This window comes from Pezoporus occidentalis, unplaced genomic scaffold (genome assembly GCF_034315485.1).
Source record: "Pezoporus occidentalis ecotype Australia unplaced genomic scaffold, CSIRO_AGI_Poc_V1 ctg3041, whole genome shotgun sequence".
Classification (NCBI taxonomy): domain Eukaryota; kingdom Metazoa; phylum Chordata; class Aves; order Psittaciformes; family Psittacidae; genus Pezoporus; species Pezoporus occidentalis.
Genome location: NW_026914988.1, coordinates 281 through 15,260, shown reverse-complemented (window position 1 = coordinate 15,260; position 14,980 = coordinate 281). Strand labels below are relative to the sequence as shown.

At 49.1% G+C, this 14,980-nt stretch overlaps 2 protein-coding genes across 2 annotated transcripts; one reads left to right on the top strand and one right to left on the bottom strand.

The window, feature by feature from the left end:
* Positions 1-4,610: 4,610 nt before the first annotated feature.
* On the bottom strand, positions 4,611-7,231 carry LOC134168248 (olfactory receptor 5AP2-like). Its single transcript, XM_062627718.1, has 2 exons — positions 6,544-7,231; positions 4,611-5,628 (listed from the first exon to the last, which is right to left on the bottom strand). The coding sequence occupies exon 2, from the start codon at positions 5,610-5,612 to the stop codon at positions 4,635-4,637; it is 978 nt and encodes a 325-aa protein (XP_062483702.1). The 5' UTR covers positions 5,613-5,628; positions 6,544-7,231; the 3' UTR covers positions 4,611-4,634.
* A 3,854-nt stretch (positions 7,232-11,085) lies between these two features.
* Positions 11,086-12,137, top strand: LOC134168249 (olfactory receptor 5G3-like). The gene has a single exon (XM_062627720.1). It carries the CDS (start codon positions 11,173-11,175, stop codon positions 12,097-12,099), a length of 927 nt encoding a protein of 308 aa, XP_062483704.1. The 5' UTR covers positions 11,086-11,172; the 3' UTR covers positions 12,100-12,137.
* The last annotated feature ends 2,843 nt before the right edge of the window (positions 12,138-14,980 follow it).

The window sequence follows — 14,980 nt, the reverse complement described above, 5'->3', positions numbered from 1 at the left end:
CCCAGGCTCCTGCAGAGTAGAACCCATCATCCTTTGCACCCAACAGTGCTCATTGCTCTGACTGTCCCTCTCTGTTTGGAACATGTCCCTGCATGGGCAAAATAGGAGATAGTGTTCTTAGTGAGGGAAATAGAGTAATGAATTGAACGTTATATACAAGTGTCATTCTCTGGTCCATAGTGCCTTCTCCACTTTGATCGAGAGGAAATCTGGTATATATTTGGTGTGGGAATTTTGTGTCACAGCCAGGACTTTCTGCATTACGTAGACCCTTTCTCTGCAAAGATTGAAGGAGAATCATGCAATGACACTCTCTGTATAAAATATATTCCTAAAATCTCAGGACTCTTTCTTGTGTTGCTGGAATTCACAATTCTGTTTTTCTTGCACATTAGCCTGAGATTCCTCTTGGACAGTCACAAAGGTGCATACAAGACTATGGCAATCCAGAGCCCTCTTAGGACCAGAGCATCAAGTCTGGGTAAATGTTTGAGCATTTCAATTATCTCTGCTTTGGAAACTTTATTAAAGCCAAGAGGAAATAAGGACACCAGAGTGGGATAATTCATTAAGCAGTGATGAGCCCAGCACATGACACTTCTCTTCTAGGCTCCCTTTCCCAGAAAAGCTTGGATCAGATGATCCTTTCTGGCCCAACCTGGGGATTTTTGACTCTAAGATTCCACACCTATAGTCTAAGCAGAAATATCCAATAAAATAGAAGGAAGAAAACAAGGTGTGGTGAGGTTTTTAAATGAAGCTCTCTGATATCAAAGGTCTCTGTCCTGCCAAGCTTTATAGCCTTTAATTTTATAGGCTCTGGCTCCTTCATTGACTGAAGCTAGAAGCTATGTTTCCCTCACACCTAAGACAATGTTCCCTTTCATACCGTTGTTTTTCTGAGCACATAAAAATTCTGTTCACCATCCATATACTTTCCCAATATACGTTAATTCTCACTCACAACACCTAAAAGAAAGATATTCCCCCCCATCAGTGTGTTTTGGCTTTATTGAGACCCAGACAGCTCTCAGTTACCATCGATTCTGTGTTCAGGTTTATTTTTCATCTATCGAAGCTTCCTACAAACTTAATTCTTATATGAAATAGACAATTTGGTTTTCCTGGTGTGCTTGAGCATGAGCAAGGCATGGACATGGGATATGGGTGTTTATAGAATCATAGAATCGTTAGGGCTGGAAAGGACCTTAAGATCATCCAGTTCCAACCCCCTGCCATGGGCAGGGACACCTCACACTAAACCAGGTCACCCAAGGCCTCGTCCAACCTGGCCTTGAACACTGCCAGGGATGGAGCATTCACAACCTCCCTGGGCAACCCATTCCAGTGCCTCAGCACCCTCACAGGAAAGAATTTCCTCCTTAGATCCAATCTAAACTTCCCCTGTTTCAGTTGGAACCCGTTACCCCTTGTCCTGTCACTGCAGTCCCTAATGAAGAGTCCCTCCCCAGCATCCCTATAGGCCTCCTTCAGATACTGGAAGCTGCTCTGAGGTCTCCCCGCAGCCTTCTCTTCTCCAGCCTGAACAGCCCCAACTTCCTCAGCCTGTCTTCATACAGGAGGTGCTCCAGCCCCTGAGCATCCTCGTGGCCTCCTCTGGCCTTGTTCCAACAGTTCCATGTCCTTTTGATGTTGAGGACACCAGAACTGCACACAATGCTCCAGGTGAGGTCTCACAAGAGCAGAGCAGAGGGGCAGGATCACCTCCTTGGACCTGCTGGTCACGCTGCTTTGGATGCAGCCCAGGACACGGTTGGTTTCTGGGCTGCAAGCGCACACTGAAGCCGGCTCATGTTCATTTTCTCATCAACCAACACCCCCAAGTCCTTCTCCTTGGGCTGCTCTGAATCTCTTCTCTGCCCAACCTGGGCAATCCCCTGGGCCTGGGATTGCTCCGACCCAGGTGTAGGACCTTGCACTTGGCATGGTTAAACTCCATGAGGTTGGCATCAGCCCACCTCACAAGCGTGTCGAGGTCCCTCTGGATGGCATTCCTTCCCTCCAGGGTATCAACCGAACCACACATCTCGGTGTCATCAGCAAACTTGCTGAGGGCGCACTCAATCCCACTGTCCATGGCAGCGATGAAGATGTGAAACAAGACCGGTCCCAGCCCCAATCCCTGAGGGACACCACTCATTACTGGTCTCCAGCTGGACACTGAGCCATTGACCACAGCTCTTTGCGTGCGGCCATCCAGCCAGTTCTTTATCCACCGAGTGGTCCATCCATCAAATTGATGTCTCTCCAATTTAGAGACAAGGATGTCGTGTGGGACAGTGTCGAACGCTTTGCACAAGTCCAGGTAGATGACATCAACTGCTCTACCCCTGCCCATCAGTTCTGTAGCCCCATCAGAGAAGGCCACCACATTGGTCAGGCAGGATTTCCCCTCAGTGAAGCCATGCTGGCTGTCACCAAGCACCTTGTTGATTTTCATGTGCCCTAGCATGCCTGCCAGGAGAATCTGCTCCAAGATTTTGCCAGGCACAGAGGTGAGACTGACTGCTCTGTAATTCCCCGGGTCATCCATTTTCCCCTTCCTGAAAATGGGGGTTATATTTCCCTTTTTCCAGTCATCGGGAACTTCACCTGACTGCCAGGATTTCTCAAATATGATGGCCAGCGGCTTCGCAACTTCATTCACCAGCTCCTTCAGGACCCGCGGATGGATCTCATCAGGACCCACGGACTTGTGCACGTTCACATTTTTAAGATGGTCTCGAACCAGTTCCTCTCCTACAGTGGGCCCAAGGTCTTCATTCTCACAGTCCCTGCATCTGCCTTCCAAGACTTGGGTGGTTTGGTCAGAGCCTTTGCCAGTGAAGACCGAGGCAAAGAAGTCATTCAGAATCTCAGACTTCTCCAAATTCCGTGTAGCCAGTTCTCCTGAGAGCTTCCTGAGGGGGCCTGCATTCTCCCTAGTCTGTTTTTTGTTTGCTATGTACCTGTAGAATCCCTTCCTGTTATCTTTAATACCTCTAGCTAAGTTTAATTCTAACTGGGCCTTAGCTTTCCTAACCTGGTCCCTAGCTTCCCGGACAACATCCCTGTACTCTTCCCATGCCACCTGCCCTTGCTTCCACTTATTATAAGCCTCTTTTTTCAATTGAATTTTCCTCAGGAGCTCCTTATCCATCCAAGGAGGTCTCCTGGCCCTCCTGCTGCACTTCCTTCTGGTTGGGATGCAACACTCCTGAGCTTGCAGCAGGTGATCCTTGAATATCAACCAACAGTCTTGGGCCCCTCTGCCCTCTAGGGCTGTATCCCATGGAACCTACCAAAGCAGGTTCCTGAAGAGGCCAAAGTCTGCTCTTTTTTATCTCCATTTATGGAATTCCATTTATGTCACCATTTACGTAAAAGGTCATTTCACATGAATGTAAAACACCCCTTAAAGGCAATGAGAGGATCCTTTGATGTGCCCAAATTGTCCTTCACAGTGGGTGGTCTCAGCACAGTTCATCACCATGTATTATGAATTATATTGCTGTGTCAGTGACACCAGATAATGGTCCATGGTGAAACACACAAAAATAGAAAAGTACTGTTTGTTCATGGTGGCTCCTCCCCGGAAAGTCCTCCTTTGGCTCCTCTCTGGAAGATCCCACTTTGCCTGATCCCTGGAAAAGTCCCAACCCTGGGAGACCTGTCTAGATATTGCTGGCCACTTCTTCCAATGGAGGCTGGACCCCCACATCAGAATGAGTGCGCATTCTTGCTAGTACAAAAGCCAGAGCCTCATGCGATGCAGGGAGGCAGAACCTCATACCACCCGGTCAGCGTTGTCTTTGCAGGGACGCCTGCTAAGGTTGAGCCTGCCACCTCGCACTGCAATGACGTTTCTCAGGGCCGGATTCCTGATCATCATTACATGGTCTTTGGGGTTGGTAAGATAACCAGCCATCAGAATTATCCTTTATGTATCTTATCTCTATATTTTCCCTGTATTAATAAACTTGCTGTGATTCATTACTGTGTAGCATTTCTCTCAACCCGGAATCCTCAAACTCTGGAACAATTGCCTACAATAGCTTTCTTTAAGTGAAATCTCTTGTGAAGCTGCAGCCTGGGGAGGGATTCCCCTTGACATTTTAAGGTGCAGCTTGAGATCTTGATTCCCACCAACTTCTCTTTGAAAGGCACAAACAAATGCAATGAATCTTTTGAAACCTTTTCTCTGACTCTTTTTCAGCAAGCAAATGTAAAACTACACTTCCTCTTCCCTCCCACCCCAGCAGCTTTAATAAAGAACTCACAGGTAAGAGGGAGGAATTTTATTGGAGCTGAGGGACAAGGTCAAGAACCTTGTAAGAAAAATAGATATTTATCAGTGACAAAAGCTATAACTGGGTAAAGCTGATTGGTGTTTTCTGTGAGGAAAAGAGGCCTGAGATAATTGAGGGTGATTTCTTCCTGCAGGCTGGTGACTGAGAAGAGAATTGAAATTTGAGGCTTAGTCTCCTTCTGGTTTTCTTCCAAGAACGGTGTGATTTTAGGGGCCTGTTTCTCATTCAATACTGTCATTGACTTTTGTGTAGGAAGTGTGGAAGAATCTACATCAAATCATGGGGAGTATTGGAAAAAAATGTTTTAGTGTACCATAGGCTTTCTCAGTTGACATGAACTGTGCCTGTGCTAGATGATAGAACTTTCTTAGGTTGCCAGTGGTTGAAGAGCCTGCTCCTGCACTTCACCAGAGCCCCCTTCACCTCCTTGTTCCTCAGGCTGTAGATGAATGGGTTAAGCATGGGGGTGATGATGGTATAGATGATGGAGGCGGCCTTATCGCGGCTCCTGTGGCTAGATGGAGGTTGTAGGTACATGAAGAACTTTGTACCAAAGAAGGAGGCAACAGCCACCAAATGGGAGGCGCAGGTGTGGAAGGCTCTGGCCCTGCTCTGTGCTGAGCACTCCCTCAGCACGGTGCAGAGGATAGAGATGTAGGAGAGCAAAATGATCATGCTAGTGCCCACCACGTTGATGGTGATGAAAGCAAAGATGACCATCTCACTGCTGTGAGTGTCAGAGCACACGAGCTTCAGCACAGGAACTTCATCACAGAAGAAGTGGTCAATGCGGTTGGGACCACAGAAGGAACCTCCAAACACGCACCATGTGTAGATGATGGCACTGAGGAAGGCGAATAGGTAGGATGATGCTATCAGCTGCCAGCAGATGTGGCTGGAGATGATGGTCACATAAAGCAGGGGCTGGCAGATGGCAACGTGCCGGTCGTAGGCCATCATGGCCAGGAGGTGACACTCAATAGTACTAAAAAAAGCAAAGGTGAGGAACTGCATCATGCAGGCAGTGAAAGAAATGGTTTTGTCCTCTGATAACAGGTCTGCCAGCATCCTGGGGGAGATGACTGTGGAATAGCAGATGTCAGTGAAGGCAAAATGGGTGAGGAAGAAGTACATGGGGGTGTGGAGGCTGGGAGACACCCGCACCAATGTGACAATGCCAACGTTCCCCACCAAAGTGACAATGTAAATCAATAGAAACAAGACAAAAAGAGGAGTCTGTGCATATGGGTTGTCTGTAATTCCCAACAGGATGAATTTAGTCTGGGTGTGATTTCCTCCCATGACCAGGTGGTCCCTGCTGAGGCAAAAGGAAGAGAAACATCAAACTGATCAAAAATGGAGATTCAGATCTGGACCACATCTATCTCCAATCAATGACCACTACACCTGCCACACATTAGATTATTCTCATATATTTTCTAACCAAAATTATATGCAGATATTATGTTTTTCAGATGAGGTAATCAGAAAAGAACAGGTACTTTGCTGAAGCAGTAAATGGCATTTGTATTTTTCTGTGGTGGGACAATTAACGTTGGCTTTAGTCAAGCATGTGTGTTTTCAGGTTTGAGCAAAGAATCAGATCTTTAATCACTTTCAATTTGAAGGAAATCTGTGTCAGAAGACACCTCAGAGGATCCTCATAGGATTGCACGTAAACGTGAAGCAAGAGAATTTCTCAGTAACAGTGAAAGCCCAGCTTACACATGCATGACCTCCAGACATTTCCCTTTGGTTTTTGATTATCATTCCTGTCACCAAATCACATTTAACAAACTATTTGAGATCATTAACAACAAATAACATTGACTTTGTTAAATTCATATGTACCTTCCTGAACTCCAGCACGATAAAGCATCCTAAACCTATGGGCATTCAGTTTCTTGCTTTAAAAATGAGTTGCTGTTATAACAAGCTGATTCTAAAGGCTGATTTGTTAGTGACTATATTCTGATGACAACATGAACTGTTGCATTTCTATATAACAGAATAAGATTCATCATTTAACTCTTGAATAAATCAATGTATCTGGCTTAAGCTGCCTAGGCAAAAGAAATACAACCTGCATCAGACATTGCTCCATATTATTATAAAGAAAACCCACACTGGTAAGGTTGTTTTCTGACAAAGCTTTACCACAGATTACACGAGGACATGCAGAAAAAGCCCACTGCCTAAGTGCAGGTGAGGCTCTGCTTTGTGCTGGTGTTACCTCCTGTGCCTTCCCTCTGCCACCGAGTGATGGGAGCCAAGGATTTATCCCCAACGCAGCAGAGAACATCTACGTGCCGGCATCAGCTCTGTTAAGCACCTGATGTGAAGAGAGGGGAGCTCCTGCCAGACTCCAAGAGCCCAGCTTGTGGTGCTGGGGCTGTAAATACAGTTGCATGTGCTCTCCTGGGAGGAAGCCTCCAGGGCTGCTCATGATTTACCACAGGAAAACAAAGAGAAGGAAAAGCAAAGGGTGTGAAATCACCTCTGAAAGGCATTGTGGTGCTTGGGCATCTGAGAGACATGGAGTGGGTGAGCCATGCCTGAGCACAGCTGCACAGCAGCAGTGATGAGCAGCTCATAGGATGCTTCTGACATACTTGTGGACCATGCAAATGTTTTGGTCTGACCATACTGACACAATGAAAATGGGTTTGGAGACATTCCAGATCTTGCACACGGTCCTCAAATGGGACATGAAGAACAAGTGACTCCATCTCTGGAGCTGCTGATGTCCCTCTGTGGAGGGTGAACCCAGTTTTCCAGCCCCAGTGGGGTTACCCGCATGTAGTGTCTGGATGTCCAACAGCTGAGCTGGTGCCTCTGGACTTCCACTGAATTCAAGGGTGAAAAACTGGCATGTTGAGGCAGGGAGGAATTGTCCCAGGCTGAACTACTAGGCCTTTATCCCCCTGAGCAGCCTCAGCTGGGGCTCCATCCCCACCCTCTTCCTATTCTTCCCCATCTCTATTTAAGCTTAGAACAGGCAGATTGAGCTTTATTAGAGCAGTTCTGGTTTCCAGTTTAGTAGGAGCTCAGCACACCTATGCAATCTTTTGGTGGTCACCTAGGGTTTCTCATCTGTCTTGCTCACAATTTTTTCACCTGATCCCAAAAAAGGGACTGACTCAACCTGACTTGGTTTGGTCTTGAATCTGCCTCCTCATCACCAGCTTTCCTGATGCTCTGGAGCTGTGGTTGAACTTGGCCCAGGTCTGTGTTCATGCCCTGCTTCTCTTGCTCAGGTACCGTGGGATGGTCCCTGCACACCAGGGTGTTCTCCTTTGGTTCTGTTTAGACAGATAAAGGAGACAAACCCCTGTGGCAGTCCCCAGGCTCCTGCAGAGTAGAACCCATCACCCTCTGCACCTGACAGCCCAGCCAGTGCTCACTGCTCTGGCAGTCCCTCTCCATCCAGAGCATGTCCCTACATGAGCAAATTAGGAGGTAGCTTTTCAGTGATGAAAAGTAGAGTAACAAATTGATCCTTACATTCAAGTGTTGTTATCTTTTCCTTAGTGCCTTTTCCTTTACCAAGTATAACATTAGACTTTCAGTCTTCAGCAGATTGGCAACACTTTGGTTTGGAAGTATCTTTGGGATGATGTTTATCTGCTGGTTTTGTGACAGAGGACACCAGAGCTTCACTGACACCAGGGATCCAGGTGATAGCTTAAAACCTGCATTGTGCAAACTCCAGCACCTCACTGCACACCATGGGGCAGGATGAAGGATGCTGGGGCTCTGCAGGAAACAAGGGACATTCTCATATGGATGCTGATGGCTTCTGCCACTGGTGGTACCCTGGTGGTGGAGGCACTGGGTAAGGGCTGAAATCCCCCTATGCTCTGCATGGAGCTGGCTCCAAACTGGGACTCAGCTTTCAATTCTTTGGGATCAGTGCTTAAATCCTTCCTATAGCCATCATAGCGGAGAAGAGAGCCTCTGCCCTCCATGTGCTGCAGGGTGGCCACAGGGACTCTGTGATCAGTGAGAGGATTTGGGACCAGGACTGATGCAAAGCAAGGAGGGACCATCTCCTCACATCTCCCCTGTACCCATCACATCTCTACACATTCATACACATATCCCATGCCCTGGAGGACTGACTCAGTCCCATTCATCTCCCACTGTCAGCCAGGCTGTGGCTGTGGTCGTGGTATTGAACAGGGAGATGAGGAGGTGAGAGAGGCAGAGTTGACAACAGGAGGAGAATGGAGGGGCCTCATCCGCAGCATCGCACTGTGTCCTGCAGCTCCTATGAATGGTTTTACTGCTGGAGAGAGAAGGAAAGGGGAGGATGTGGCTCTGGAAGGGGTTGGAACCCCAAATGATGCCCAGATTGTGGGGGTTTGCTCCCAGTGTGCACTGCCAGGGGATCTGGATGATCTCTGGTGGGAATCCGTGTGACATGCACTTTCCTTTCATGTTTGGCTGTAGAAGGAGGTTCCCCACAACCCCCATGAAGGCTTTAACCTGTCAGAGGGGAGACTGAGATGAGCTCTTAGGCAGAAGCTCTTCCCTGGGAGGGTGCTGAGGCACTGGCACAGGGTGCCCCGAGAAGCTGTGACTGCCCCATCCCTGGCAGTGTTCAAGGCCAGGTTGGACACAGGGGCTTGGAGCAAGCTGCACCAGTGGAGAGGGTCCCTGCCTGTGGCAGGGGTTGGAGCTGGATGAGCTTTAAGGTCCCTTCCAACACAAACCAGGCTGGGATTCTGTGATGGGCTTGGGAGCATCCATCAGAGCCACCAGCGACAGGGGCAACCCTAAAGCACCCTTCAGAAGGGCCTTTTTCCCCTGTTGCTGCCCATTTCAGTCCTTTACCACACTCCTCACTGTTCCTCCCCATCTCCTTCCTTCCACTTTTGGGCACCGCTCCCTCAGGCTCTCCTTTGTCTCTTGTGCTTCCAGCATGATGGGTGGAAGAAGGTGAATGTCATCATCGAGGAGAGCACAAGGACTGGGGCTGCCTTGGTCCCCAGTGGGATAAAGATCCAAATTCCCCAGGAAGCCCTCTCCAGGCAGAGGAAGGACAGGAGGGTGACCATGAGCAGCCAGCACAGAGGTACCAAGGCCAAGTCACGCCTGACCAACCTGAGTGCCTTGGGTGATGTGAGCATTGATGTTTGCATGGACAAGAAGTAGAGGACAGCATTTACCTCACCGTTAGCAAGGTCACCACGATCTTCTGTTGGCTCCTTTGCAGCCAAACTTGTGAGCTATGGTTTGAGTACAAGGAATTGAAGATGGGTGGAAACCTGGTTCATTGCCTGTGGTGCTGGGATTGCTGATGGACCCTGGTACCAGCTCCCATTGGCGAGGTTCCCCTCATCTCCCTGCCATGATAATGTCAACCATGGCCCTTGTGAAGCTGTAACTGCCTCAGAAATGCTCCAAAAGTGGATGTCAAAGGTGGGCTTGTTCTGTGCTTTGCTCTAAGGGAGCCCAAAGCCCTGTTGCTTGCTCAAGCTGAGGTCATCTCCTCTGGGTACATTTCTTCTCCAAACTAATCAACACAGAGAAGAGATAATGACCTGCTTTGGGCTTTGTCACCTCCTGGGGCCAAAGAGATTCACAGTCCCACATCCCCACATCACTTGAAATAGGAAGGGGGTTTGCTGATGCTGGTTCATTCCCAGGCTCCCTGCACAGCTCCAGGCACGTTCATCTTCACATCCATCTCCGAGAGCATGAGGAGGGCAGCAGAGACAGAGCTGAGATGTAAGTGAGGGGCAGCATCTTTCAGCCCATCATTCTCCTGTGGTTCTCTCTTGCCAACAAGCAGCAGCTCCTGTCTCCATTTCCTGTCCTACTGCAGGGTCGTGGGCTTCTTGATGATGCTCTGGGCTTCCCAGGGAGCTGCTTGTGCTGTGTGCTCTCCATGCTGCTGCTGAGAAGGCAGGTTTGGAGATCACCCTGGTGGAGAATACCCTCAGGAGGTTTCCTCACCTCTGAGCACAAAGGTTTCCTGGATGAGCACCAGAAGCTTTCCTGTACAGGACATTCAGGGTGCTCCCCATTGCTGAGATGAGGCAGCTCCAAAAGATGATTTTTTTTTCCCCCAAAGCATGTGTTCAAGAAAAGATTTCTTGAACCCTATTTCTACTGAAGACTCAAGGAACAGGTTAAAGAACCATGAAAAGGTTTTAGATCTGACAGAGTGTGTCAGGAGGGAGGGGAAACCTATATTAACCACTGTGTAAGGTTGCATAGGATCATAGTATGTCTTGTGTTGGAAGAGAGCTTAAATCTCACCCAGTTCCAAGCCCCTGTGATGGCAAGGGACACCTTCCACTAGAGCAGGTTGCCCTGTCCAACCTGCACTTTCAATAGGTCAGGAATTCGTTCCAGTTAGGAAGAAACCAAAGCAGAGAGGGAAGAAGCAGGTGGTTGGCAAATGCCCATGACAGGATGAAGGATCAACTCTGCACTGTGAAAGCATCACGCTTCTCTATGTTCCAGGTTGAGCCGGATGGTCTCCAAGCCCCAGGCTCAGCACTAACGAAGGCGATGAAGTGCAGCACTAAGGCAAATCTACTCGGGTGAGTGGAACCTCCCCACTGATTTCCAAAGTGGTCATTGCTCAACATCTCAAGGTGAGCCAGAGGAGCAGGCACCATGTTGTGCCATGGTGTTTAACTGCTTGAGCACCCCTTTGTTCTACCTGTGCTGGCACAGGACTTTCACCAACCTGTTCCTCATTGATCTGTGCCTGAACTCTCCCTTTCCATCCTGCAGGACTGTCTCTGAGCAGCTCCCACCACACAGAGGCTTTTCCACCTGGGACATCCCTGCCTCTTGGAGAAGAAACCTCCAGCCAGGAGCTCACCCACAAAGCACCATCCAGCCCATGGCACAAAGCAATTGCACCCAAGTGACCGAGTTCAGCCTGGCGGGCTTCACAGAGGACCCGGTGACTCAGGTCTACTTGTTCCTGCTCTTCCTGCTCACCTACCTTGTCACCATTGTGGGCAACCTGGGCATCATCATCTTAATCAGGGCCAGCCCCCACCTCCACTCCCCCATGTATTATTTCCTGGGCAACCTGGCCTTTGTAGACCTCTGTTCTTCCACTGTCATCACCCCCAAGATGTTGGTTGACTTGATGTCAGAGAAGAAGAGCATTGCTTATGCTGGGTGTGTGGCTCAGGTCTTCCTCTTTCAGCTTCTTGGGATAACTGAATGCTTCCTGCTGGCTTCGATGGCCTATGACCGTTACGTGGCCATTTGCCATCCCCTGCTGTACCCCCTTGTCATGTCCCCAAAGTGCTGTTTCCAGCTGGTGACTGGCTCGTACCTCATGGGGCTGACCAATGGTGTGGGACAGACCATCAGCATGTCCACCCTGTCCTTCTGCAGCTCCAGCACCATCGACCTCTTCTTCTGTGACATTTCCCCTCTCATCTCACTCTCCACCTCTGACACCACCCTCAGCCACATCATCCTGACCACTGCAGCATCTCTCTTTGGTGTGTCCAGCAGCCTGGTTATCCTGCTCTCCTACGTGGCCATCATCGCCACCATCCTGAGCATCAATTCAGCCGAGGGCAAGCGCAAAGCCTTCTCCACCTGCACCTCCCACCTCACCACTGTCAGCATCTTCTATGGGGCATCCTTTTTTATGTATTTATTCCCCAGCTCTCACAGCTCAAGAGCAGCAGATAAATGGGCTGTGGTGCTCTACACCGTGGTGACTCCCATGCTGAACCCCTTGATCTACAGCCTGAGGAATAAGGAGGTGAAGGAGGCTTTGAGGAGACTCTTGAAAATAAAATGATCTTGAATTCTCCCAGTATAGGACCAGATAGAATGGAGATGTAGAGGGTAGATGCTCAGCTTTTGGTTAAGTATGGATAACATGTTGGGGGTCATCTGCACCCAGCCTTACGTGATGCACTGCTTGATGTGACTGAGAATACAAATAATTTCACTCTCCAAACTTTGATAAGTATATTTAGTAGTTAATTTCACCTAATTGGTTAATTAGTCATTTATTTCACCTAATGAAGACACAGGTAGATAACTACAAGCATGCACTTCTCTTCATCTTAGTATGAGGGGGGTTCTGATCGCTCCCTACAAGTGCCTGAGAGGAGGATGGAGCCAGGAGGGGCTGGGCTCTGCTCCCAAGGAACAAGGGATGGGACAAGAGGAAACGGCCTCAAGCTGCACCAGGGCAGGTTTAGATGGAGCTGAGGAACAATTCCTGCCCCAGAGGGTGCTCAGGCATTGGAACAGGCTGCCCAGGGCAGGGCTGCAGGCACCGGCCCTGCAAGTGTTCACAAAATCTATAGATGAGGTCTCAGTGTCATGGGTTTGGGATGGCCTTGACAGGGCAAGGGAACACTTGGACTGCATGAACTTAAAGCTCTTTTCCTTTTTGCTCTCCCTTTTGCTTGGCAAATGAGAATAAACAGAGAGTGAATTCTACCGTTCCACTGGATCAAACTCCATTTCTAGACAGTGTTGTTAAATTCATTGAGGGCCTTAAGAAAAGGACAAAAACACCTTTGGCAAGAGAAATAGAGATGAGAGCAAATAAGTGTGATGCCATGCAGGCAGTATTATTAGGTTTTGATGCACAAACCTCATTCAATGATTTCCAGCACCATTCACCTCATTTCATTTCAGACAGCAAAGAATTTAACTGAAATATGGTACTTTGAAAGCATTTTAAGATGTGATAGTGATGAATCCCCACCAAAGGGCAGATACTATCAAGGAACCCCTGTCCCCTGCTCCACACCTTTGCTTTCCAGCTCCCTGTTGGCAGCAATAGAAGCCATGATCTCCATGGCAGCCTGACCACAACAGAGCACAGGAGCTGTGGTGTTGTTCATCAGCCTTCAGACCTCCTACGTGGCAGCCCATGGCAGCCTGGAGCAATGGCATTGCCTGCCCTGATGTCTCTCCTGTTGCTTTCCTTCACAGAGAGCTGATGGGTGATGGACACACATTGCATACATAAACCACCCCAAAATACTCCACTGTGTGCATTACCTCAGCCCATAGAGCTGCAGCCTCTGCCAGGACCATGGTGAAACCTGGAGCCATGGCTGAGCCTTAGGGCTATCCTAGAGACACATAATAACCTAGGCTGGAGAGAGAAGCTCCATGGCTGGATTCAGTTAAATCAGGATCAATGTGGTTTGGTGATTCCTTAACAACACACAACTCACAGGCACCCAGGGTCAATCAGCTGAATCCTGCTTTGTTCCCAAAGCTTCCTGATAATTCCCTGGTTATTATTTAACCCAGATGACTGCTGTTGTCCTCCTGAGCCTTGGGGACAAGCAGGGGCAGAGGTTTCACACCCTCGCTGGCCCCTATGTCAGTGTTTGACTGCTCTTACAGTGGGGTTTTCTCTCTCCCTCTGTTTCTAACTGGAATTTCCCATGCTGCACATTCCCAATAGGAAATCTCAGATTTACCCTCATCCCTGTGCCAGCGCCTCAGCACCCTCCCAGGGAGCAACTCCTGCTTAACAGGTCATCTCAATATCCCCTCATTTTACGCGACCAATCCTTGTGGTCTGGAGTTGAAATACCTGGAAACATCAGTTAATATTTCTTTAAAACCAAAAATAACACCAGAAATCATTTGCTAATATAAAACATGAGCTCAGATACCATCCGGTTTGATGCCAGCAGGGCAAAGCCACCACCTACCTTCTCCCTCTTGCTCTGTGAAGCCTGAAATTTTATTGTGATGTTTAATAACAGTTAAGGAATAAAATATATTAATTTCAAGTAATGTTTATGCAACAATCGCTTTGGACAACATCTTTCTTTCCAATGCACAGTCACTGTCAGGTCTCCATAGTCTGGCTTTGCCTCCACCTGGCATTCAGATGTCCTTAAGTTAGCAGGAGCGTGGCGAACAGAGCGGATGGAGGCAGTTTGTGCGGGCAGGAGAGCGGGATGGGGAGCACTCGTCCTGTGAGCAGGGCCCGGAGCGGGAGCTCTGCTCTGGCTGCCCCGGCGGTGGCACCCAGACAGAGGAGATGAGAGGGGAGGGAGGCTGCAGTGCAGAGAGTGCCTGCACCGCTCTGGTGAAGGGAATGGTGTGCAATGGGCAGGGCTGCACCCAGTGCTCCCCGGTGGAGGTGCTCCTGCAGCAGGGGCTGAGCTGTGGGATGCTGTTAATGGACTGCGAGATGTCAGGGAAGCTGAGGGGAAGCAGGAATGCTTGCTCCCGGCCCAACCTGTGCAGGGGCCTCGAGCTTCACCTCTAGCTCATGAAGGAAAGAAGGAGGCCGTTAACCCGGGAACCCGGGAATTAGCGACAAAAAACCCAACAAAGTAGGAAAAGGACAACCAAAAGCAAGGGGCTTCCCCCTAAATCCCCTGTCCCCACGCAGAACCGCTTTGCTGTCCTGCAGGAGGCTCATGAGAAAGAAACAGCCGGCTGATGCCCTGCTAAAGAAGATCTCTACTGGTGCTGCCAGGAAAAAGCGGCGGGTCGTAGTAGTAGGGGACTCTACACTGAAAGGGACAGAAGCACTCGTCTGTAGCCTGACCCCGTCTCAAGGGAGGTGTGTTGCCTACCGGGGGCACGGATCAGGGATGTGGCAGAGAGGCTGCCTGCTCTAGTAAGTCCCACGGACTATTACCCACTCCTGGTGACACATGTGGGTGCTAGGGATATAGACAGTAGTA

Bases quoted from the DNA above. Each gene is read 5' to 3' on its own strand.
- LOC134168248 (XM_062627718.1), bottom strand. From the start codon at position 5,612: ATGGGAGGAAATCACACCCAGACTAAATTCATCCTGTTGGGAATTACA.
- LOC134168249 (XM_062627720.1), top strand. From the start codon at position 11,173: ATGGCACAAAGCAATTGCACCCAAGTGACCGAGTTCAGCCTGGCGGGC.